General features: G+C 37.7%; 1 protein-coding gene across 1 annotated transcript in view; it reads right to left on the bottom strand.

The window, feature by feature from the left end:
* Positions 1-27384, bottom strand: part of LOC131764249 (uncharacterized) — a 191689-nt gene that overhangs the window by 104094 nt on the left and 60211 nt on the right. Inside the window, 1 exon segment of the mRNA XM_067043222.1 lies at positions 2039-2173. Within this exon segment, the coding sequence (XP_066899323.1) occupies positions 2039-2173 (135 nt within the window).

Here is a 27384-nt window from a genome sequence, read left to right as displayed (position 1 = left end):
AAAAAAATCAAATGGTAGAATTAATATCAGAAGAACTAGATTGTAAATCCCAAAGCATTAATAGACAGAGAGACTACATCTATATAAAAGAAATGAGAACATCATAAAAACTATAACAATCATAAACTTGAATGCATTTAACCACAGATTTAAAATACATAAAGCAATATCTGGCAGAATTACAGGGAGAAATGGACAGATCCAGTCATAATTGGAGATTTCACACATCAGATAAATAAAAACTGAAGATAAATGTGTTAAGCTTTCAAATCAAGGAGATTTTAAAAGTAACCCCAAAGAAAATCTGAAGAAAATGAGTAAAAAAATAATAAGGCTAAGAATATAAATGTAGAATAAACAAAAAATCAATCAAGAGTCTTAATGGAGGCAAATGAGCAATTGTATATTTTTTAAAAATGAATAAAAACGCATGTCTTAATCAATATTAGGAATGAAAAGAAGAATATAACTATAGATTTAGTGTTATTTTAAAATTATGATAGTATTGTTATATATTTTCTTATAGATATGTAAAATATCTCTCGAATAATACATGAAAAGCACTGATTCCTCCAAGGAGAACAATAGTTTGCTGGGAGGGCAGCAAGGGGAGACAGATTTTATTTCAAGAAATTTAAATGTATTGCCTATCCAACAAAACTGTAACAGAAGGGAATGCATTTTTTAAAGTAATACAATAATATGACAATGCTAATCCCATCCGTTTTAGACTCAGTGAATCTAATTAGAATTAAATTAATAATAAAGTGATTGAATAATCATTAAAAATCAAAAATTGAATCAGAAATCAAGACTTTCCTCCCATTCACCACACCTAAAAAAACAAAGGCACCAGAACTCTGACAGATCAATAAGAAAAATAAGTGAATAACCCAAAGAAAAAGTGGACTAAATATAGGAACAGGTAATTGTCATAGAAGATAAAATCCAAATGGTCAACAGAAATATATGAAGACCTTTCTTGTATTCAAGGAAATTCTAATGAAAACACAGAGGTATCATTTCATTCCAACTGAATTGACAAAACTGAGAATAACAAGGATTGATAAGATGTAAGTCAAAGAGACTCTGCTACACACCTATTGGGTTGGAAATTGATACAGCTGGATGGCAGTGTGTCACTATGCTGTAAACTTTGGATGTGTGTGCCCTGACTCTGTGATTCCTTTCCCTGTAGATATACTGTAGTGAAAGTCATACCTGTGAACACAAGGACATGTCCAAGAATAATCACTCTATAGCCTCGTTTGCAATAGAGTGAAACTGATAACAACATAAACAATAAGAATTAACAAACTTGTTACAATCATGTAGAGAAATTCTATACAGAAATAAAATCAACAAACCAGAAATACATAAACGTGTTTGTGTGTGTTTGTATGTGTGTGTATGTAAATCAAAGATAATACTGAGAAAAAATAAAGTTCCAAAAGTAGACGTAAGGTATGATATATTTATATAAACTTTATAAACATAGAAAATACATTCTATATTGTTTATAATTACATACATACCTAGGAAAAGGAATTACTTCCTTTGGGTGAAGGGAATAATTCTTTGCGAAAAAATAATAATCTCTAATGTATGTCTTCTGTGAATTGAAACTTTTGCACATTGAATATTTCAAACAATGTTATTTGCTTATTTAGTGCTTGATTAAACCAATCTTTGAAAACAAAGTCTTATAAAATAAATTATATTATTTGAGAACTTTATTCTGAAAACAATTCTCTTTCATTGAGCATGCAAGAAAAAAGTTTAGAGCAACAAGTCATGTGTTTCAACGAATTTTCTATTTTATTATGTAATTTATAATTATGCAATATGAAAACTAGTATTCTTGTCTATGATTACATTCTCTTTAAATGGCAAGGTATAGAAGGAAATACACTAATACTACTTCTTTTCCAGTTTTATTTAATATAACAAAACTTGCGTGCTCGCTTCGGCAGCACATATACTAATATAACAAAACTTGCAATATTCGTAATAGAATGCTGATAAAATGAGAACGAACCTTGAGATGAGACTGATGAGGATTTAGCTTCATCACCCCTTGAGGCACAAACGTTTTTCTCTGTTTCTTTCTCTGAAAGGCCAGCTGTGTTATCGACACCTGATTCTGCTTTCTCTGCTTCAGCCATTAAACGAACTGGAAATTCAGGGGGAAGCGGAATACACCTTCCATGGTTTTTTTGATCATCCAAATGTAGAGGAAGTTTAATTACCTATTAAAAGATAGACCTATTATTGAAACTGTTGAAAATATTACACACACAGCTAATTATTTCTCTAGAACAAGGACGTAATTTGCAAAATCCAAAAGGTCAATGATGAATTCGATTTTTCCAAAACTTCCATTTGTTTTTGTTTGGTTTCATTACAAAAAAATTGCATATTTTGTATTAACAGGTTTACATACAATGTCATTGCTCTATACGTTTATTAGTTTCTTTGTTTTATCTTATAATTTCTTCTTCCAAATAACACTGTGTGTCTAATATTCATGCTGCAATAAAATTAGCAAATATTCATTTACTAGCAAGTATTTACTCTCTTCAAGAAACAATAGTTTAAGTTCAAAAATAAATGATCGGATTGTAGAATCTAGTGGTGAATATAAGGGTGCTCAGTATGCAATTTTTTCAACTTTTCTCTATGTTTAGAATGTTAATAATAAAATGCTTGGTAGAAATAATCAATGACAAAGGAAATGAAGTATTCAGGAAAGTGAGGGATTGATAGAAAAGGTTTTCTAGGAAAAAGTTAAAGGCTACCTTCCTTGCATAATTTTCCATCTTACATTCTTTCACACCCACTCTGGGGGCTGAATCAGATCAACTTCAGGGTTATTAGCCTGGGTTCTACCCCTAGTAACACAAGAGGTCATGGCTGAGGCACATGTCCTGGCTCTGCCAGCCCCTCTGACTGTGGCCGTTTCCTTCCTCCAACAGACACCGGAGGGAAATGATCAGGACGTTACCTGTTTCCTCTAATCTCTAAGTCTGCATTGCAAAACCACTTTTCTGTTCCAATATATACTTTATCTTTCTTTTCTCTTGCCAATCTTAAGTTATTCTTCTCCTAACTCCAAAAGGACTACTCAAAATTAACTTGTTCAGAAATGTTTGCATTTGAGAAAACTCACATCAGAAAAATCCACATATTTCAGAAGGAGGAAAATAGGGTTTCAAGACAAAAAATTTTCATTTTTATCCTTGTGAAAGAGAAGCATCTACATTCGTACTTATTCTGCCTTACAATCAGAAGATCGTACATCCTGAATAATAGTACTATTCTAATTAGTAGGACTCACTCCCCCTCCTCAACTCCTTACGAAATATACACAGGAAGAAAACTTCTGTTATTGGCTACCAAATAAGAAAGCTAGTGTACAATTATGTCCATTTGTAATGGATAAAAGCCAGAGGTCTCTACAGATAAATCATAATATTACTTTTTTCATAAAGTTTTTTTTAAACAGGGAGTCAGAAAAAAACAGGAGAAAAAAATGGGCAATGAGTTCAAATCAAGTAGATTTTAGTGAAATCAAGTTATTCTATTGTTGTTCATCAGATAATCTTTTTTCTTGACCTTGTAACTTTTTTTTTGTGGTACGCCGGCCTCTCATGGTTGTGGCCTCTCCCGTTGCGGAGCACAGGCTCCGGACGCGCAGCCTCAGCGGCCACGGCTCACGGGCCCAGCCGCTCCGCGGCACGTGGGATCTTCCCGGACCGGGGCACAAACCCGTATCCCCTGCATCAGCAGGTGGATTCTCAGCCACTGCGCCACCACAAAATTTATTTTCTTTAATGGCTATATTTTCATTTCATTTTGATCTCTGTACAGTATTCAAGTCACCAATATGTTAAATACTTTGTTGAGTGTTTTCTACAGTTTTCTTCAAAATTTGGGTGATTTTTCAATAACTCCTTTGGATTCATTTATGATGGCCTTCCTTTTCAAACTTATATCAATTTTCTAATCTTTAGAAGTTTTTAAAAATTTCTGATCCTGAGGTCAATCTCAAAACAATTTAATCAAAATATCTGGGAACAGGACTCAAGCTATAGTATTTTTAAAGCTTCCCACATGATTGTAACATACAGCCAGATTTCTTTTAGGATGCCACTATTTCCAGAATGAATAGAAAGACACATATTCATCTAAGAGTGGTTTTCTTAATAGCATACCTAGGCTGTGACAAGAAGATATTTCAGCAAAACATTATAACTGAATTAGCTAAAAGGGAAAAAATGTCAGTTAATGAAACTTAAAATAAGTAGAAAACAGGAAGACCATCCCATAAGAAGGATATGTAGCTGCTAATTTTTAGGTCAAAACTACATGTGTTTCCTGAAAATGTCCATATTTAGTGGTTCCTTCAGTTAGGTAGGTAGGTAGATAGACAGACTGAAAAAAAATCAAACATACAGGTAAGGAAGAAAATAAATCATAGCATTTTATGATACAAGCACCCCAGAAAAATAACATCAACAGGTCGAACAAATTTGGACATATAAGACAAAAACAATTTGACTAAAAATGTGTTGGAATGTTTTATATTTCATGTATGCTGTCATTTTCTTTTTTGGATCCTCCAAGGTGGTGGCCTAAAATGAATTTACACAACAGCATTTCTGCTAAAACACTTGGTTAGAAAATAGAATGCCAAACCTATACCAATAAATGGTGTATGACCAAGTGTTTTTTTTTGTTTTTTTAAAATTTCTGATGTAAACTAGGCAGCTAACATTGAAGCCATGTGTATGGCAAAGAGAGCTTTCTGATGGCCACTTTCATCCTATGGAAATGTGGGTCATTGGGTATCTGTTGTTGGTCTCATCAAATAAATGTCAAGCATCCAGAAGGCAGAGACCACATCTATCTCTTCATATCCCTGGAACAAGCAATGCTCAACACACAACAGAAGCTCAATAAGAACTTTCGATAAAGAAATAGATCCCCTGTCCCTTGCTGGTGAGACCAGTCTGCTCCAGCAGCAACAGACTGTAAACTGAGAAATCAGGGGACTTGGATGGCTGTCCGGACTTATTTATAACATAGACGTTTGGATTAAATTATCCTTAAGATTTCTAACTCTAGAATTTTACCCCTTGTTCGTAGACATAAATTTAATCTGCATTATGAGAAATCAGTATTAAGATGTAATTACTTTTATAGCTTTATGATACTGGAATTTTCAATATCATGAAAGGAAGCTAAAGGCTAGAAAGCAGCAGCTTTGGAAAATGTTTTAATTCTTTTTTCCATTCACAAAATCAGATTGCAAACCTGAAAGTAGAGATTGCACAGCCAGTGGTCCAGGTCCAAGCAAATCAAATCTTCAATTTTCCTGAAGTTGTCGAGTTTCTGGTCATAATGCCCTCGGAGAAGTGGACACTTGAATTTTCCCTCCACTACATCCAAATTGCTATCATACAAAGGGAAAGTTGTCCAGCCCACAACTTGGTGGAGACAAGCATATTTCCCACGACAGAGAATGAGTTCAAACAAGCAAGCTGCACCAGGTTTCACATCCTTCTTAGACGGGAGTACCTAGGACAGACATTAGCACAGGAGACGATCAGGATGCTTGTATTTAGAAACACATCACCGTCAGCGATGCCCACAGATAATTTAGAGTTTAAGGGTTGGTTTGTACTTTTACTGTTTGCTCTTAAAAACCCACCATTGGGTGCACTCACATAAATAAAGATTCCAGCCCAAGGTAATTGAGCAAACATACCACCGTGAAAGCATGACCCCAAAAAACAAGACAAATTTGACCCTGCCAGTTCAAGATTCTGCCCTTTATGAGCTTTAGGACTCACACATGTAATATGTTAACTAAAGTGGTATACTATATTGTTGCTTGAGCTGGTACCTCTTTGTATAATTATTTCTATCTCTTGTCTTATTGTTTGACTCGCCTGTCATTCATCTTTGCATCATTCAGGTAACCAGCACACGTGCTTTGAACAGAAGAAATGCTTTTCTTTAAAAAAAGAAAACGGTTGAACAAATGATCACACTCCAGAGAAACTAATCGTGGGCATAATGATAGTCTGAATTAACTATTACAAGGTCTACCTCTTCAAAGAAATATAGTGTACCATTTAATTTTGTGGCTACTCCGTATATTTCAGTTGACACTGTAATGCACATCACTGTATACGCAATTTGTCAGTGCTGAGTAAATAGTGTTAGGCATAAAGAGGGAATGATCTGATTGACCAAGGCATTGTTCACATCCCCAGACTAGACATGGAGGCTATTCTCCAGCCTTTAAAAAAAATTTTAGGAAAGTGCAAGACATGAATCATCTTTTTTTTAAAAATAGAGTATAGCCTTGGGTTTTTTAAAAATTCTGTGTGAATAATTATAAATGGACAAAGATAGGGACCTGCCTAAGACTATTTAATAACAATACATTTAACCAAAAGTATGTAGGCATATTTTATATGATGTATATAAGTATTCCAAGACTTAGTTTATGTTTAAAATGAAGCAGAAGCATCTGTTGAAAAATGCCATAACCCTGTGGCAGCTGCTATTAAACCATTAACAGGATCAGGTTTCATTTAAACCAGATTTACCATTTTCTACAACAGCCCATGGGAGAGCTAAAAACATTACGCACAAATTACAGACAAAAGAGATTCTTAATCAAGCCATACTTTTCATTTGGTTAGATGGCTGTGAGTAACCCTTGTGATAAAAGAATAAAAGCTAAATGAGGAGGAGGAGGAAAAATGGGGTCAGAAACCTGTTTCTGACCATCGTTTAAAAATAAAGCTGCACTGCTGCTATTACAGTCATTTCATCAATTTTTATCTCTGCATTTAGAAGTGAAAACTAATGTCCCTCTTATACTAACCTGATCTTACTCAGTGATATGTTCAAAATATTAATAGATTAAGTAAGAAGTTGACCAGTACTGACCCAATTCTATCATTAAGTTTCCTGTGGTCTCGGGCAAGTCACTTCTCTTTTTGTATTTAAGTTTCCATGCATTCAAATGTCCTCATCCATTAAAAAAAAAAGGATATAAGCACCTTCCTCACAGAGTTGATGCAATTACCAATTTGGGTAACAAATATTAAAATGTTCATGAAAATGTAAAATGCACATAAATATTATTATTATTATTAATCTTATGACTTTATCCCAACTATTTCTATGACTTATAGTTTATTTTAATAAAGAAGAAAAGAACATTTTAAGGTTGAAGATCATCTGTAAATATGTAAAACACTAGTATCATTGTGTGCATGAGAAACAGTTCAAGGCTACCAAACATAACCCAGTAACACCAGGCAGCATTGTGTCACCTGTAACAATGTAAATTAGAAGCCAGTCTTTAGGCACAAAAGGATCTTCACTTCACCCTATTTCACAAGATAGAGGTGTCACATTCAATTACCCTAACAGCCCCCCCCCAAAAAAAATAAGTATCTGAACAAGACAAAACCTAGTCACTGATATTGACTGAAAAGGAGGGTAAGAGCCATATGTTATCAAACAGAGGAATTTATCTGACAATAGTTGTCTTATTTATTCTTTTAGGGCCTTTCCCTTGCTGTATGTTGTAGAAGAGATCTTTTGCCCTGTAATGTGTAGGTTGGGACTCATTTTTTTTCCTCCCTGGCAAGAAAGGATCACTAAGTTTCATTGTACCTCTCAGAGGAAGCTTTCCGCAAACCTGAGTATTTCCATAGCTGTCCTATGATGTGATGTTTCCATAGTTTTCTGTAGCTTTGTCATTGAATGCTATATAATAAAGGAAATAAATGGATCAGTCTCCTCCCAACTACCAATGCTATCTCATCATCAAAGCCCTGGTAGCTGGAGGTCATAATTTCTTCGGGGTAGCTTTATTTTCTGAGTGCCATGAAGGGCATTGTTTTTTGAAGGAAGAGGCATTAGGGAGTTGAATTTCATTGCATAACATAAGGGTGATGCATTTGATCTTCCATATCAAAGAAGGTGCATGTGAAAGGAGAGTGGAGAACAAGCCTAAAAGAAACAAACAAGAATTTTGTAGGCTGAAGTCTGTACGGAGGATTGGAAGAGAAAGCAAAATTCCTTCCATTTGGACATGAAGTACTTTTAAATTGAAGCAACTCAGAAAGGATTAAGGAAGTCTTACAAAATGATGAAAATGCATATTGATGAAGTAGTTTTCAATTGTCTGGATTTTCTGAAATATTTGGAAAGATTATTGTTTTCATACTCAGAAAAAAAGTTGACAAAGTAATTTCAAAAACAGAAGGCTTTCAAAGTTCTGCTTCTCCTTATGATGGAGATGGTCATAAACGACCATAATTCTTACTATAACAAGGAAAAAACTCCAGGTAAATTACAAAATTACGTATATTTTAAACACCTTGGGAAGCTGAGAACATGAAGCTTAGGGGAAACTAAATCTCAGAGAGCATAAGCCCTTCATATATGAGCTAGGACTAGAGGTAGCTTTAATCTCAGGGAACGGGTGAAGGAGTAGATCTGTCATTGGGTGAGAGACTTTGTAGGTAAAAGGAGAAACTGGCTAAAATTTTAACAATCTTGGACTAATGTGGAATGTCGAATACACATGAGCCCCAGACACAGAATGAGTCCTTACTATTTACAAATTCTCAATTTTAGGACTCTTATTCAGCAGCATGTGAGCAATTGGGTTCAAGCTGAAAGTCAAAAAGAGAGCTTCCATGGCACAGAAATCTCAAGGCAGGGCTAGGGAGCAGAGTGGTTATGTGGTGCTTGGATACCAAGCCCAGCTGGAAGGAGGGATCTTTCACACTTGAAAACTTTTAAAACCAGTGGTGAATTAAAACTAATCAAAGCCACAACCTAACCCCAACTTAGCTGAACTCTAATCAGAAAGATCACTGTAGCTGCCTGACAGAGGCTGATTTTTGTGTGCGGGGTAAATATTTTCTACTTCAGTCTTTACAATTCATTTATACACAATATCTGGCATACAATACACAACTATGAGACATCCATAGAAGCAGGGAAATGTGATGCACAGATAAAAGAGAACAGTCAATGGAAACCGACCCACGGATGACTCAGATGTTAGACTTAACAAACAAATACTTTAAACAATCATTATAATTAGGATAAAGAAATAGGGAGAAAGATGGAAATAACAAGGGGAGGGAGGAAAATTTCAAGAGTGAACTTTAAAAATGTTTAAGGTACTTGAAATGAAAATTTCATTGAATGGGCTTAACAGTAGAAATGGACATGGCAGAAAAAGGATAGATGACCTCTAGTAGAGGCCAGTTAGGAAAGTCCCAACAAAGGCAAATAGAATGAAAAAAGGGGGGGAAAACCCCCAACTGATCAGAGCATGTAAGATGAGTGGGACAGTAATAAACAATCTAAACACATGTAATTGGAGTCCTAAAAGGAAAAGAGAAAGACAATGGTACAGAAAAACATGTGAAGAGATAGCGGCTGAGAATTTTCCAAAACTGATGAAAGACATCAACCCACGAAACCAAGGAATTCAGAAAATCTCAAAAAGAAAAAGGAAAAAGGAAACCTCAGCATATCATAGTCAAACCAATAAAATCAAAGATAAAACCTTAAAAATAAAGGGCTACCTATGATATTTAACAGAAAAGTTCATTATTGAATGTCAAAGGGTCATACTTTCCTTATCATGAAATCCAGAATTAATATAAACATATTATCTATCATATGGAAAATTCCACTTTCATTTTTTTGCCCAGCCTTTTTACCCTGCACTCTGATCATAAAAAGTTACTTTTATCTCTGGCACTGAACAAAATGTTACCAGAAACTTTGGTTCAGTATAAGCTCTACTTTTTGCTCCTTGGTAGGCTGTTTCTTGCCTAACCTCATATTATCACTTTACATTTATCATAAAACTTATAATTCTTCAGCATTGTATTAAAGACCCTAATGCTACCTCACCACAATCTAACTTTCTAGTTTTATTTTCTGTTAAACATATAGTTAAATATATGTTAAAATACGTAATACATAAACATGCAAATTAAATATGGTCAAATTTGTTGACAATATATCTGTCTGTCTGTCTGTCTCTCTCTCTCTCACACACACACACACACACACACACACACACACACAGAGTCTACTATTTTCTCACGACAGCCTCTTCATCAGGACATACCTCTTCCTCCCCCGAGTTTTGCTCATTATAACCAAAGAATCTCATGTGTTTAGTTTGGACAATATCTTTTAGGTCATAATTTCTAATCTCCAGGCTTTCAAACAGAAGTACAGGCAGAGGTACTGGTGAGGTCCAGACATGAACTTGGAGACTTAAATGTTTTCATAACAATTACTAAGACATTCTAAGCTTTTTGAAGTTCTTAAAACTTAAAATAATAACAATATTAACAAAAGACCTCAGTGACCTCAGAAAAGGGCATTTGAAAAATTGTGTTGAGGAGTACAGACTATCTAATTAAAATACTGATTATACATAGGCCACATAATTTAAGAAGCACTGTTATATTCAGGCCCTTGCTCAGTTAGAAGTCTTTTCTGTCCTACAGGGGACAGTTCAGTCTCTATCTGAACCCTACGCTGATAGGAATGCTTGCCACTCCATAAGGTAAATCAATTCCTTGTGAACAGCTTTTTATTAGAAAGCTTCACTCCCTCCTCAGCAGTTATGGTGTCATAAGTGCTGTTCATCAAATATTTCCAGCTCTTCACCTTCTAAGCGTATAGTAGGATCGCCTGTCCAGGCCCCGTTGTGGTTGGGTAGACCATTTGACTAGCTCTGGACAAGGACCTCTGAGTGGAGAGAATATGTGTCAGTTCTAGGCCAGGGCACTTATTATTGGTTCTAGATTCGCCAGAGTTTTCTTTCATTTTTCTCCTTTGCTACAGTGACCAGTGACCAGTCTTTGACTTAGAATGAGAATGGGTAAAGCAGAGACCCTAGCTGTCCTGAAGTAGACACATAGCTTGGGTGAAAAATAAGTTTCTGTTGTATTCAGCCACTGAAATAGTGGGGGGTTTTGTTACCATAAAAAAAAACCAAGATAATATTGACTGACTGCTCCTGCTTTGTATTGACTCACATCCAGTCTTAACTGTTCTATAAACATGAGTATTATACCACAATAGCTTCAGAGCCATATTCTAAGTCATTGGATATAAAGTCGAAAACCTAGTGGTTCTTTGCCAGCGTCATGATAAAACCAACTGTAGAGGAAAACACAAATACTCACGTAATCTGCAGTACAGTGGATAAGCAGAATACCCAACAATGCTTCAGTTGTTTGTGGTAACACTACAGTGATGCTGCTTGGATGTTTCTTTGGCTGGAATTCCTATAAATGCGTCTTAAGTGCTTTTGACTTTATATATAGTTTACCTCAGTCCTAATTGTTCAATCCTGCCCTGTTTAATTGCTTCTCTGATTTAAAAGGGAAGCTATATGTCCTAATGGGTTAAAAGCATGGGCTTTGGCATCAGACAAATGTAAGAGCAAATCCCAATGTAACACTCCAGTAAGTAACCTATCATTGGGGGATGGATCTTTGTCTCACCATTTATAAAGTGCTGCTGCCGGTGGTGGAAGGGGTGGGAAAGGAAGGACGGTGGTGACGAAGGGAAGGTGGCAATTTGGGAGAATAAGAAAGGAACAAAATGGTGTCTTCTGGGACTAATATCCATCCGGTTGGGAATAAGCATAGTTAAGGAAGTAAATAAATATACTTAATTTGCACTAGAAAATAGCAAAGTGTTCTTTCTGAGGGAAACAACTCTGGACAGATGACCGGGAATTGATGCCACAGCACGGGTGATCTAGGTTACCCAGTGAGAGTTTAAGGATACCATTATTTTCCTTTCCATTCCCTTCGCCAAGATAAATAAACAGACATATTAGCTCTAATCCCCAGTCTTTCTGCTGCGGGATGAAAGAAAGTCATTATTCTTAGAAACTTATCTTGGCCTAGGGATCAAGGACAGAGGGTGGTAACAGCTATAACTGTCATAGCTTCTGAATGGAAGAAGAGAGAAAAATCTTACACCTACACCATTGGAAAACCAGTGTTCTCATGTGCAAATGTAACAGTTCCAGTTCCCTGTTTTAGAAATTAATTTTTTGAGTTCTGTAAACCTAACAGTATAGCATCAACCATGAACATGTATCAAAAGCTTACTAAATGCAAGGTACTTCTTAAATCACTTTATCCTTATGAACAGAATCACCACAGTAATCCTATGAAGTTGATTCTATTATAACTCCATTTGACCAACGACACAACTGAGGCAAAGAGAGCTGGTCCAAGGTCACACAGAAAGCAGGTGTAGAGGGTTGAGCTGGGATTTGATTCCCGCCCATGTGCTCCAGAGCCATTCAGGCCATGCTTCCAAAATGTTGGAGGTGAACATCAGACAGCCTACCTTGGATTCCTGATGAAGGAGCTCAAGACCATTCCTCTACCCCCTATTTCCTGCTCTTCATTAACCCTACAGGCTGAGGAGCTGGGCTCTCTCCCACGTTTCTCTGTATTCAGCCTGTTCTCTCCTTAATTGCTCTCACTGAGTGCAGGCATCAAAAGTAGACACAGAACTTAGCAAGAGAAACCATCTCCAACAAAACTCCATCATCAGCATCCTGAAAAGCTCCAGCATCCAGCGTCCTTAAAAACCTCATCATCCAGCATCCTTAAAGAATGAATCTCTCCGAATATATATACATATATATGCATAAAACCAAATCACATTGCTGTACACCTAAAACTACCACAACATTGTAAATCAACTATACTTTAATAAAAAATAAAATAATTTTTAAAAAATGAGTCTTTCTGAGGGCTAGATTCATCAGATAGCTTACAAATTAGTAATTCTGAATAAAAATCTTCCTAAACTGAGGGCACAAGTCTATGATCTCTCAAACTTACAGTCCCTGAATTGAATTTTGTGATTTCTCAACCAAGAATTTAATTATTTAAGAAACCTCTACAATCATACGATGATGTCCTCAAGGACATCATCTAGCAGTCTCCCAAATTTGATTTGTGTAAGAATTACCCAAAGGAGTTTATTTAAAATGCAGATTTCTAGGTCCATTCTCATCCTTTATTCAGTAAGTCTGAGGTGAAGCTCAGGAATTTTAATTTCTACAGGCATGTCAAGGTAATGGTGATTCACGTGGTCCTTCAGACCACTCTTTGAGAATCATCGTCCAATACGGATACCAAGACAAGACAGGTTTGTGTGTCCTTGATCATATGTCTAATTGACTTCATAGCTTAGGGCAGCCACATTTCTGTCTAAAATCAAACTGATTCATACCTGAATAATTACTGGCTAAAAAATATGGCCTTTCCACCATTTTCCATCAAACATGACTGAAATCAAGAGGAAATATATGGCATATCATCTCATTACATCGCAATTCCATTACCTGACCTCAACCTCAATGTGTCATAACTCATCTCTTCACATGCTACTCAAATGTTCAACTAAGAATATTTCACTCTAGGGAGATGGCAAAATCTAATTGAATATTTTAATTTAGAAATTTCAGTTCTGGGATTTCTCCCCCTACCCCCCCCCTTTTTTTTCTTTTTCTGAAGTGAAAACAAAAGTTGAATTTTCAGTTTCTCCTTGTTAGGCAAAAGATAGATTTTCCCTTCTTTGTCCCTGAGAGTTGAACACACTGGGGAAAAATTGGGCACAGCCCATTACTTTTACAAACCCCAGTGACTGAGCCTCAATGCACAAAAAGATGGCATTTCTGAACATCTGCAGCATGATTAGATCAAAGACCAACAAATTAACCACAAATGGTTTTACAAGGAACAGGCAAATACATCATTTGGAAAGGATAAAACTTTTGGCAATAATTGCTAATCAACACTTTCCCTTTGGGAAACTCACATTGTACCAAAGATATCTGGCAATGTATTAACGCCTGCGCAGCGTTTTGCATTTTACGAAGCTCTCACATGCGCGATACAACATTGGATCTGCACGTCAATGTAGTTAATATTAGCCCATTTTACAGGTGATTGAAAAGAAGCTTTTAAAAAGTAATGATCTGTTCATGTTTTCCCAGCTACTAAATTATTGATTTGACTATGTCAAAAGCCATATCCAACTTCAGGACTTCCCTCTGTTCATTCATTCATTCATTCAATCATTCATTCACACACCTTTATTAAATGCCCATTGGTACTTAAGCACCATTTTTGGCACTGAGGATAAAAAAAAATGAAATAAGCTCTTCTTCTTGAGCTACAGTCTGGCAGCGGAGGGGATAAGCAATAAACAAATAAGACAATATCAATAGTGATAAATGCTCTAATTTATCACTAGTGATATCGAAATAATAAAAAATAAATTAGAGATGTACTAGAAAATGACCAGAGGAGGAGCTATTCTGTTAAGAAAATGTTGTCTCGGGAAGGGACACTTAACCTGGGACCAGCAGCGTCAAGGTTTGAGGAGGAACCCCACTAGGTAGGAAGCCACAACTAACGCAGCCTTGTAATAAGAATGAGCTTGGTCTATTCAAAGAACAGAAAGTGAGTCTCAAATGAAATACACAAGCAGAAAAGTCACATGAAATAAATTAGAAAGGGGGATAGAGGCCCAATCACGTAAGGCTTGGAGGCCCAGGTAAGGAATTTGGATTTTATTCTAAATATAATGGAGAGCTACTAGGAGAGCTTAAGCAGAGGCTTGACAGGCTCTGATTGGCAGTTTACTAGACTGACCTTTATTGGTCCTTGAGTTTAGTGACTTTTTTGTTTGTTTGAACCCGAATTATTTTCCTGCCACCACTATAAGCTTTGAGAGCCCCATCAGTTCAAAGTCATTGAGTACAGCTTGGTACACCTATGAGGCAGATGGATAGGAAAAGATAGCCAGCCCTGTTCTTTGCAATTACCAGGCCATGTGACCTTGGAGAAATTCTTTACCCTAGTCAGCCCTTTGCGACTTCACTCGGCGTTCATAGGAGAATTAGTGCCTTAAAAGTCATTGTAAAGCATTTTGTATAGATGTTGAAATATTAAAACCTATTCCCTCTGAATGTGAGTGAGTTCAAATATAGAAGCAAGTTCCTCCTCTTTAGAGAATTCAAAATGATTTGATTGTTGAATTGCATGCAAAGTGAACAAGAACGACTATTTTGTAACTAGGGCATTCTTAACCCTGAATAAATCAGATGTGAACAGATGTAGAGAACAGACACAAAGGACGAAGTTGGATTTATGGCACTTTGAAAATAGTGCCAATAAAATAAAGAATGTGAATCTGCATAAAACACCAGAAGTTTTAAAAAGTTAAAACATTTTTCAACTATAAAGCAGAAAACAGTTGTCTATTTGAAGTCTGCAATGTGAGTCGTTTGAATTTTTATTTTATTTATTTTTTTTTTTGCGGTACGCGGGCCTCTCCCTGCTGTGGCCTCTCCCGTTGCGGAGCACAGGTTCCAGACTCGCAGGCTCAGCGGCCATGGCTCACGGGCCCAGCCGCTCCACGGCACGTGGGATCTTCCCGGACCGCGGCACGAACCCGTGTCCCCTGCATCGGCAGGCGGACTCTCAACCGCTGCGCCACCAGGGAAGCCCTCGGTGTTTGAATTTTTAGATTGATTCATTCATTTGAAAATATTTATTAAGACAGCCACAGTTCTAGGTGTAAGAGATTCAGCAGTGAACAAAATAGACCCCAGCTCTTGCTCTCAAGAAGCTTACATTTTAGTGCTGGCAAATATGTTTGAGCGACCACCTGTCAATATTATGTAATGCAGCAGCCTCATTCCCCAATGAGACTGTGGTAAAAATGATTTGATTATTGAATTGCATGCAGAGTGAACAACTACTACTAATTTGTAACTAGGGCGCTCAACTCTGAGTGAATCAGCTGTGAACAGATGTAGAAAACCGACACAAAGGACAGAAGAAGAGACAGAAAGAGTGAGGGTTTTGGCTTTAGAAATGGAAATAAACCTGGTAAAAATACAAAGAAAAATTACAGGAATCGATGAGTAGTTTACAGATTTGAAAAACCAACATATCGGGCTTCCCTGGTGGCGCAGTGGTTGAGAATCCGCCTGCCGATGCAGGGGACACGGGTTCGTGCCCCGGTCCGGGAAGATCCCACATGCCGCGGAGCGGCTGGGCCCGTGAGCCATGGCCGCTGAGCCTGTGCGTCCGGAGCCTGTGCTCCGCAATGGGAGAGGCCACAGCAGTGAGAGGCCCGCGTACCACAAAAAAAAAAAAAAAAAAAAAAAAAAAACCCCAACATATCAGTTCTTGCCGTTTTCTGTAGGGTAATTTGTGAACCTCGGTGTTTGGACCGTGGGCTCCAATCTCAGCTTCAAACTTCTGGCCAAGCTCTCATCTCTAAAACCTCAGTTTCTCTAGTCTGCAAAAAGGAATTAACAATAGATTGCTCTGTGTGCAATTTGCACTGATAGTGTGTATTAAACACATAGTGATGAAACTGGCACAGTTCAGGCACTCAATACACATTATTCTTCCTCTCTGCCAGAGACTATGAGACAATGATAACATGGCTTTTTGCACTGCTGGCCCTGAAACCCCTCACATCACTCAGTAACAAGAAGTTGAGGCAAAAGAGCATCCAATAAATTGAATGGAAACTGAGTTCTCTTAGAGGGAGAAATCAAGAATGGATTAACTGATACTTCTTGAAGGCATGTTTTGGAGGGCTGGAGAAATCTAACAGAGAGGGAAAAGAAGAGAACATGCTACATGGAGAATTATTATTATAATGAAAAACTAATTATAGCCACCAGTTATTTCCTACATGCAACCCACTGTACTAAGCAATCTATACATCACATTATTTAATGCTCACAAGGTCTCTATGAATAAGGTAACAGATTCCCATCTTACAAATGAAGGAACTGAGGCGAGGGAGATTAGGTAATTTTCCTAAAGTGATGAATGCTAAGTGAGTAGCAGAACCAGACCACTGTTAAAAGCAGCATGCCCAGTGACCACTCAGGAGAAGCCATTTACAATCAGGACTCTCACAAGTCTCAGGGAATCCTTGACCAGCAGAGGTGACCGTTTCAGGAACTGACAAAAAGGGCTTCCCCCACTGATATAATGGCAAACTTTTTAAAGCCACATGATATACTATAGTCCAGGGCTATTCATTATGAATGGTAATAATCAATAATCAATAAAAGCAATCATGCTCAGGCTCTAGTTTTCCTAAGACCACTCCTTCCAAGGAGTTATTCAAATCATTTCAATTCTTCGATATTACATGTCACACAGAAAATAACCTCTTGCAAAATGTTTGGTTCATCATATTTTAAGAATTAATACTTTAGGTCATTTTAATCCGTTTCTGATATATGCAGTCTTCAGAAAGCACTTCAGGGAAGAACACTGGGGCCATGACTAATAATGACAAGAATATGAACTATATTCTTCATATACATATTGGAATCAGAACATTACTGAAGTACTTTACCATCTTAAGTATTTAGGAAGCTTTAAATAAAAAATAAATTTGCCTATTTCACTGAAATTGAGCATCTTTTTTCAGGCATAAAACTTCCAGCTTATTAATTTCATGGCTATATTTTAAAATGGGTGCCAGTACCACCTAGATGACTGCATGATGTGTCTTAAAAGTTCAAGAAAAGGTACTAAATTTTTCACAGTATTTGTGTTTCATTCTCAGTGTAATAAAAATATGCCACCCCTTTAATAATGAATAATAGATTCTCAGTTTGATTTACCTGCATGGATTAAATGTCATGTTTGAAAAGTTGCTATTTTATTCATATTGGATTTCCCTCCAGTAAAACAAAAATGGTGCCCGTCTACTACTATAATAATGGTACCTTGCCACACTGATGTATAAATAGTAACTGGTTGATATGCTTCTTAAAATTCTATAGAACCATGAAGGAGTCCGATGACACAGTGAGTTTAAGTCAGGTTTTCTCTGGAGCTTCTGAGGTGCCTATATGTGCCATACAATTAGCCAAAACCAACTACAATAGGGGAGCCTTATTTCTTTTTTTTCTTTTTGGCTGTGCTGTGCAGCATGTGGGATCTTGGTTCCCCAACCAGGGATCGAACCTGCGTCCCCTGCATTGGAAGTGCAGAGTCTTAACCACTGGACCGCCAGGGAAGTCCCTAGACCTTATTTCAATGATGCCAAATTTCCGCATTGAATCCTAAAAGGTCGAAGCAAATTGTTGCTACTTCTTTCCCACTGAATAAAAGGACAATTCATTGTCACCAGTTCTTCATGAGCCCCTCTATTACTTTTTCAGGACCACCATAGCAAAGCACCACTGCCTGGATGGCTTTAACAATAAGAACTTATTTTCTCACAGTTCTGGAACTGGACATCCAAGATCAAGGCGTCGGCAGGACTGGTTTCTTCTGAGGCCTCTCTCCTTGGTGTGTCTCCCTGTGTCCACACGTGGTCTTCCCTCTGTGTGTGTCTGTGTCAATCTCCTCTTCTTTAAGGACACCAGGCAGATTAGATGAGGGCCCACCCAATGTCCTCATTTTAACTTACTCACCTCTTTAAAGACCCTGTCTCCAAACTTAGTCACATCCTGAGGTACTGGGATTTAGAGCCTCAGCCTATGAATTTGGGGGGAACACAGTTCAGTCCATAACAGCCCCCCTATTTATCCACTTCCATCTCCTACACCTTCTTTTTCACATACACGCAGCATAACTAAAGGACAAGACATTGCACACAGGACTCAAATGCCTTTTGGGTGAACCAACTCGGAATTTAGACACATAATGATTCTTTTTCCTTAAGCACACAAGGTTAAATTTGCAGAAGCTACCCAAGCAATTTAAGAAGAGAGCCCTGACTCTATTTCTCCAACTCTCGATGTAGTTCTTGGTCACAGAAGAGGCTAAATAAGTTCTTCAGTTATCTATTGCTGCATAACAAACTACTCCAAAATTCGGTGACTTGAAACAACATTTTTCTATATCTCCCCATCATGTAGATCAGAAAATCAGAGATGACTCAGCAGAGTAGCTCATCTACTCCATAGGGCATCGGCTGGGGCCACTTGGTGCCACTCTGCTGTTACCTGTATTTTTTTCCTAAGTTTGAAGTGATTATATATTTATTTATCAACTCCACTTCTCCTTTGCATAGTTAGACAGCTATGACTAATAAAATGAAGGTAAGTGTGAACTCAGTTAATGTGGTTCCAGAACAGGAGCACGTGCTTGTTGAGAGCTATACTCTTACATGTAGTTTTTTTAATTCTCTGATTTTCTTAACAAAGAGCTTAAGTTGTCTTCTGTAATCAGAAAGGCCAATACAGCTATTTTTCACTTGAAAATATCAAAAATCATCTGGAGAAATTTCTTCTTGATCTTTAAAATAATCAAGTTGGCAGTTAACATAACATCAACCGATGCATTTGGGGAGGTCCCCACACATGCCTAAGTACTCTGGAAATTTCTAGAAGGCACACCAGAGGGCTGTCATCTACCTTTTCACTAGAGAGTGAGTTTAGTAGCATTTGCTCATGCCTCCTGGAAGTGAGTTTATGGGCTCACTTCTCTCTTTTGAATATTTTACCTAAAATATTATTTTTATAGGTTAAAGAGGGGAGATGAGACTAAATAAACATGAAGTTGTAAAACAATAAAATAATGATATTTATTTCCTTATCCATTACTAGTGACAGGCTCCCCATATATAATGTTAAAATAATATCATTTTATCTGAATTGATGTGTTTCTTCTCAATCAGATTAATTTCTATTTTAGAAACTACTGGTACCATGATTTGGCTCTTAAGCTTATCTTAACATTTCCTCCTAGTACTTATTGTTGGTAAACTGAACTTACATTACACCTGTTGCACCTCTATAACTAGAGTTTCACATTTCATTTCCTTTTCTCTTTTAGAAGTAGTTAATGAATACCTACTGTGTACAAGTACTGTATGCTCCGGAAGACACACCAATAAATACAGTATGGCCTCTGCTCTCAAACACCTGAAATCTTGTTGGAGCTAATTAATGTGCATAGACAGTAGCAAAAATGACTGAGTTTGGAAGCCAAAGGATAAGTAGGAGTTAACATCGGGGACAAATGTCCAATGGCACACCAGAACTCGGAGGATATTTGGAACTTGGGTACAGCTCAAGATAAAAGGGTGGTTGGGGGACTTCCCTAGTGGCACAGTGGTTAGGAGTCTGCCTGCCAATGCAGGGGACACAGGTTCGAGCCCTGGTCGGGGAAGATCCCACATGCCGCGGAGCAACTAGGCCCGTGAGCCACAACTACTGAGCCTGCGCTCTAGAGCCCGCGATCCACAACTACTGAAGTCCACGTGCCACAACTACTGAAGCCCGTGGGCCTGGAGTCCGTGCTCCGCAACAAGAGAAGCCCCCGCTCACCGCAACTAGAGAAAGCCCGCGCGCAGCAAAGAAGACCCAACACAGCCAAGAATTAATTAATTAATTAATTAATTAGTTTTTTTTAAAATGTGGTTGGGTGGCTGGGTCCATGGAGGGAGGCTGGCTCTATTAGATGAGCATGAAGCTGTGGGAGGAGGCCGAGGCCACATTATCAGCATCTTTGCATCCATGGAAAAAAGCTTAATTTATCCTAAGAGCAATAGGGAGTCAACAAATGGGGTTTTTTTTTAAGATTTTTCTTTTGATATGGACCAATTTTAACGTCTTTATTGAATTTGTTATAATATTTATGAGGCAAGGGTTTCATTCCCAATATTGTCCTAATAAGTTATAAGATTTGGGGTAACTTGCATTATTTCTCCAAAATTGAGTTTCTCATCCGTGAAATAGAAATAATGTCTATGTCATTCATTTATTTTGAGGTTAAATGTCATAATGTCCACGAAGGCAGTAAACTCTACTTTGTTCTAAAAATACTGGTTTTAGAAAGAACTTAGGATATAAAGGTATAAGTACTGTTCATAATTGCTCATTTGTCCTTTCAAACAATACAATCGTGGACATGCTAGAAAGAGAAATAATAATGGCATACTGTAGTTAACCAAAACTTCATTTTAGGTATATATTTGGGTTTTGTTCATTGCTTGTTTTTAGAGCTGCTTTGTTCTTAATTTTAAAATATTTTGTCTTCGCCCTATTAGTGGTAACATAAAAAGATCAATGAGATAAGGCTTCTTGTGATGACCATTTTATGGCTGAGGTAGAGTGAAAGCTCTAAGTCATTTTGCTAAGTAGGTTTTGGAACCAGAATTCAAATCAAGGTGAAAAGCACACACTTAACCATTATCCCACCAAGTCTTGGCCTCCTGTATTTAATCTTCATATTTCAATATATGAGAAAACTTTCTATGACAGCACTTTCAAAAGGTTTTATTTGTAATTAAAATGTATTTTATTTCCATTATCCAGAGAAAGAGGCTCAGCACAAATAAGAAAGAGCAGACCCTCTTGAACGTAAGAGACAGCTAAATGCCTGCTCGCTGCGATTCTGTCACCTGGAAGTGTGTGTCATCACATTCTGTTTTTCAACATCCCTTTTGCTGTAGCTTCTTTGCTATAGAGCGTGCTTGTAAATATTGTCCAAGGAAATTATGTCACGTGTTTGACTTCTTCCTTAAGGAATCCTCGAGATTGCCACACTCTAGTGTAAGACAAATCACTTTTGACTTTAAACTAGTATTCATAAAGTATTATTATTCATACTGACAGGTGATCCCCAAAACACCAAACAAAACAAAACAGATGTACTTATCGAATAAAATGGGGTTAAGTACCATCAAAGTCAAGTGATTTTTTTTTTTCCCCTTTGGTGACACAAACCCTCAGTCCAAGACACAGTTTTATTTTCTGTGTGGTGCAGGGTAATGTGAAAAGAGAAGTATGCAGGCCTAAACTGAAGGAAACCATGGTCTTAATGGAATCATGATAGAAATTGTTGCAGAATGCTACATCCTTCCAGAAAAAATAACCCTGTAATATCAGCAAATTCAGAGTCAGCATGGATTACCTGCTCCACACAGAGGGCCTGGTCATGTTTGTTATAGATCTGCCTGAAGCTTAGCCCAACATGAGCACATAACCTTTCAAAACATTTTTTTAATTCATTAATCAATGTACTTTGCCTGAATTTTGCTGTTTTTTCTTCTTTAACCTACTATTTATATCCTTTTTTAAGTTGGCCTATCCCTGTGTCAGTGAAAATGAGAATTGCAAGCATAACAGTTCTATCTAATAATTAACAGAATGGTCTTTTGGGGCTTCCCTGGTGGCGCAGTGGTTGAGAGTCCGCCTGCCGATGCAGGGGACGCAGGTTCGTGCCCCGGTCCGGGAAGATCCCACGTGCCGCGGAGCGGCTGGGCCCGTGAGCCATGGCCGCTGAGCCTGCACGTTCGGATCCTGTGCTCTGCAACAGTGAGAGGCCCGCGTACCGCAAAAAAAAAAAAAAGAAAAAAAAAAAGGTCTTTTGGCCCAGATACCATTACCAAAGTTCAAGAATGATATTTTACAATGTCACCCTTTGGGTGACAAGATAATTATAACAATCATTGCAATTCTTAATGTGTGACTTCACATTTTTAAAAAGTACTGTAATACGTCCTCTCTTTCAATCATCTATGCAGCTCTAAAAATTCCATATTTATTTATTCACACGAATGTATTTGAAACCAAGTATAACTAAAGAAAGAGCAAAATCTTTCACCAAATTTCCAAAGCATCTATCCAATGTTCGTATAATAATATTTTCCTAATTTAATGTTTCCCTACAGTAATGTTTTCTATAACTTTTAATATTTCTAATTGTAAACAAGGCGGATTCCCACACATATAGGAATCAGTGGTTTCCAAACTGGAGTGGACATGTCCTGTGAAAGGAGAATTGCCCTAGCCCCAACCTTTGATTTAACGTTGAGCTTTTATTGAGTTAATTAGCTGGAGAAATAATCATTTCATTATACAAATTATCTGATCTTTTATACTTTCTTTTTCTACTCAATTGCTCTTAATTGCCTGATATTTTATTAAAATTGAACAGAAAGGGAATATTTTTATTTATTTAATCTTTATTTTATATCCCATACTTATGTAATATTCTTTTGTAAAGTTATAAAACCTTTCAGATATAGAAGTTTCAAAAGAATAACACACAATGGCTTTGGTTCTTGCACTCTTCCTTATTCTTGAAAGACACCCTTTGTTAATTCTCGAGCAAGGTCCTATGACAGGTACATTTGTTATGGGTTGAATGGTGTGCCCCCAAAGAAGAACCCTAACCCCCAGTACCTCAGAAAGTGACCTGATTAGGAAATTGGATCTTTGCAGATGTAACCCAGTTAAGATGAGGGCATCACTGTGGACCCTAATCCCATATGACTGGTGTCCTTATAAAAAGGGGAAATTTGGACACAGTCAGACACGTACAGAGGAAAGATGACGTGAAGATAGACACACAGGGAGAATGCCATGGGAAGCCAGGGGATTGGAGTGAGGCTACCGGAAGCTGGGAAAGGGCACAGAACTGTTCCTCCCAGGCATCTTCAGAGAGACAGTATGACTGCTGACCCTGTGAGTCCAGACTTCTGGACTCTGGAACTGTAAGACAATAAAATTATTAGTTTTAAGCCAGTAGGCTTGTGGTACTTGGTTTTGGCAGCTTTAGGAAACTAACACAACATTCTTAGTCAAAAACGTTTCTACTCATTTGGAACATCTCTGCCCCAACTCTTGAATGATAGGTTAGGTAAATATCTTTTTAAATTAATGTTCTTCCAGAATGTTGTGTATATTATTCAATTGTCTTTAGTCCTCTACTGTTGTTCTCTGCAGTGTCACTACGGTATGTCCACATGTGGATTGTTTTACTTTGTCCTGCTCAGAATTTCTGCTCCCTTAATCTGAGAGTTTGTGTCTTCCAGCAGTTCTGGGAAATTAGTGGCTGTTATCTCTTTAGGTAATGTTTATTCTCCCTTCCTCTCTACCTCTACTTCTGAAAATTTTATAAGACATATGTTAGACCTTCTCTTCCATGTCTTTACAAATCACTTTTTCCATTTCTTTTTCTCTGCGTTTTAGTTTAGGAAATTTCCTCGGATCTGGCTTCCAACTCATTGGTTCTCCACTGAGAGGGTCTCATCTGTATAACACATCGTTGGAATTTTTAATTTCAACTAGTATATTTTTTTCCATCAAGAGAAATAAAATTTAAATCAGAGGCTAGATAGAGAAAGAGAAGTTTCTTGTCATTTCCCCTCTATTGGTGGGAAGATGTTTTTGGTCTAGTCTATCTATTTTAGACTAGTCTTGAATATCCTAGATTTATACAAGAGACTTTCTTTCAACATTCCATACCTAATGGGCCCAAGGCCTCATCTCCTGACTGGTCATTGAAATTCAAAATTTTAGATTAATAAGATTGATCATTTCTTCTCCCCCCTCCCAGGCAGCCAGAGCCTCGGTTTACCCACTCCCTGTATGGTTTACAATTCCCTCTTCATTTCCGATTTCCAGGGAGACCCCTTTCTTTCTTGAATGTTTATCTAATGCATCTAAAAGGCTTTAGCTAACACCTCATTTAAAATTTCCAGATTTTTATAGAACATAATCTGAAAACGATATATGCCTTTGACTTCTGATTCTGGCAGGATGGTAGAGTAAGATAATCTAAACATTTAATTTAGTTTATCATCCTACCAGAACCAAAAGTCAAGAGGCATATTTTAGGGAATGTTTCTTCCCAAAGATCCTAGCCTCATTTTTTTTTTTTTTTTTTTTTTTTTGCGGTATGCGGGCCTCTCACTGTTGTGGCCTCTCCCGTTGCGGAGCACAGGCTCCGGACGCGCAGGCTCAGTGGCCATGGCTCACGGGCTTAGTCGCTCCGCGGCATGTGGGATCTTCCCGGACCGGGGCACGAACCCGTGTCTCCTGCATCGGCAGGCGGACCCTCAACCACTGCGCCACCAGGGAAGCCCCCTAGCCTCATTTCTATTAATGAATGCAATCTACAAAGAAGGCAATGTTTCTATTTGAGAGAACTCCAAGATTAATGTCAAAAGATACATCGGTTCCAAATGTCTCTACCAAGGAATTATTCAATATCTTCAAGCAAGATGAGACTAAGTTTAGACTCCATAACAACTTAATTTAATACAATTCTTACAGTAACTCAAATAAAGGAGTTGTTATTACCTCATTTTACATGAGGGGACTGAAGCTAGAATTAGTCAGTTCATCGTATTTGAACATCTCCATCTTACAATACAGGAAAATGGACGTTAAAGTGTGGAAATATTTGGGACAAAATCCAAATGATAGTATCAGAAGTAGGACCGTGGATGTTTGGAGGGCTAATACCTTGGGCTTACCAATCAATATATCTGCTGCCTCACTTAGAGGCTTCTCAAACCCTATAAGCAAACTTTTCACCTTAACCTTCGATTGTTTGCCTCCTGGTCCAGCCTGATACCAAAGAGAAGCTGCCTTTGTTGCTGTAACATTGTACCCTCATTCCAAGCTCCATTAACAATGTAACCTTACAGACGTATAATGCAGACATTTCCTCAGCAGACTCAGTGCTTCTCCTGTAATGAAGTCTTGCCCTTTCATTTGGGCAATACCTTCTCTGTCCCTCCTGTCTGTGTAGGAGTAGATGACCATCTCTCCTCGGTTAACATTGGTAAGCTGTCCTGCACTCTCAAACAACCATATGAAGCCAGCTTCTCTTGTCCATGGAGAACTGACCCTGTCTTAGGCTTGTATATGAAAAGAAATGTTGTAAATATCTTAGATGCCCCTATATCAGTTACATACACAAGCAAGCACATTTGTGTGTTTTTGTGTGTGTATTCCTACTTTTGAAAACTGACATTTCTTTAAACCTTGCTGTTATAACTGTCAGTCTCCCACAAACTGCTATAGCAGAGTGACTGGCAGGCAGAACTGTGTGTTTAGTGGAAAAATTTGCTAGAACCCAGTGGAATGAACAGAGCTTTGAGCAACAGCATTTTTATTCTGAAAGCAAACAGCCTCAGATGACGTCTCTTTCCTGTCAAGTTCTAGAGTGCTTTTCTTGTTTTTGTTTTTGTTTTTGTTTTTGTCCTGAATTTTTGTACTTTTCTTACATACACCGAAGGTGAAACACCCTAGTAGATTTCTCTGGGGATCCAGGATTTTGCCAGGTGATACCAAGGGATGGATACAATTCAGTGACATTTTGTCAGGCTGTTAAAGAATAAATAGTCCTTGGCTGTGGCAGGACGTCATTATTTTGGTTTGTTTGCTTCTGACACAGGGAAAGAAACTTTGGGGTTGTTATTTCAGCTAGTCCAAGATACTTTTTGTTCTGTTTGGCAGGGAGGGGAAAATGCATTTCAGTGTTGGACGAACAGCCGGCCGCTGCTTTTCCCTTACCGACTTGACGCGCTTCTCAGCACTGTGAACATTTTTTTGGCAACATCCGTCTCTTAGTGGTTTCGCTCCCTGTACCTGAAGACATTCTTGATGCACCTCTTCGCCCTCTAATCCCTCCTGACATTTAACCTGGAGCATCTCTGTTAGGGTTATTCGTCACCATGCATGCAATATGCTCAAAGCAAACATAGCAATATATGTGGCTTCTGCACTCAGAATTCACACCTCTATGGGGGGAGCTAGGGATGGGCATCTGAACCAATAATAAGAATAAAAGAACATTTTATAGTGCTTTTCAATGTAAAACAGCTATTTATGCAGATGGCTCTAGATAGCAAGCTCTTCGAATGGTATATTGGGTAGCCTAGCTCCAAGATTTAAAAGGGTAGGTACTTAATGAAAATGTACCAAAGGCATGTAGTTGCCCATTAAGTACAGATTAGACCTTTTTTAAAATTATTAACTAAAATCGTAGCTAGCACCACATTCCTGAAATTTCCCTGCTATAAGTAGTGAAAACCAAGATCTCATGTCAGGGGCTGAATTACGTCTGTTGCTTTCGTGTCATTGTCCTCAAAGTCTGGTTCTATGGGGACAGTGGGCTCCCCCAGGGGGTAAGTCCTCTGCATACCCACCCTTGACTAACGCCTCTCACATGTATCTCACACATCTTAACAAGGCTTTGGGGATCATTTGTTAGAGAAGAAATTGTGAACCACCATTGTTTTCAAGCAAAGGTTAAATCAAAAGTTGTTCAAGATATAAGCATTCATCATATATATTAAAATGAAAGACCCCTGGTAAGCATTTATGGGCTTCCCCAACAAAGAGGCCGAATACTTATAATCCCAACAATAATAATCACAGAAGCTTCTGAATTCTTACTATGTACCGACAGTGTGTATTTCCACAATCATTTCAGTCATTTTTTGTAATGCTTCTGATAGGCAGATATTTTTATT

This window comes from Kogia breviceps, chromosome 10 (assembly GCF_026419965.1).
Source record: "Kogia breviceps isolate mKogBre1 chromosome 10, mKogBre1 haplotype 1, whole genome shotgun sequence".
NCBI lineage: Eukaryota > Metazoa > Chordata > Mammalia > Artiodactyla > Physeteridae > Kogia > Kogia breviceps.
This window is presented reverse-complemented; position numbering and strand designations above follow the sequence as displayed.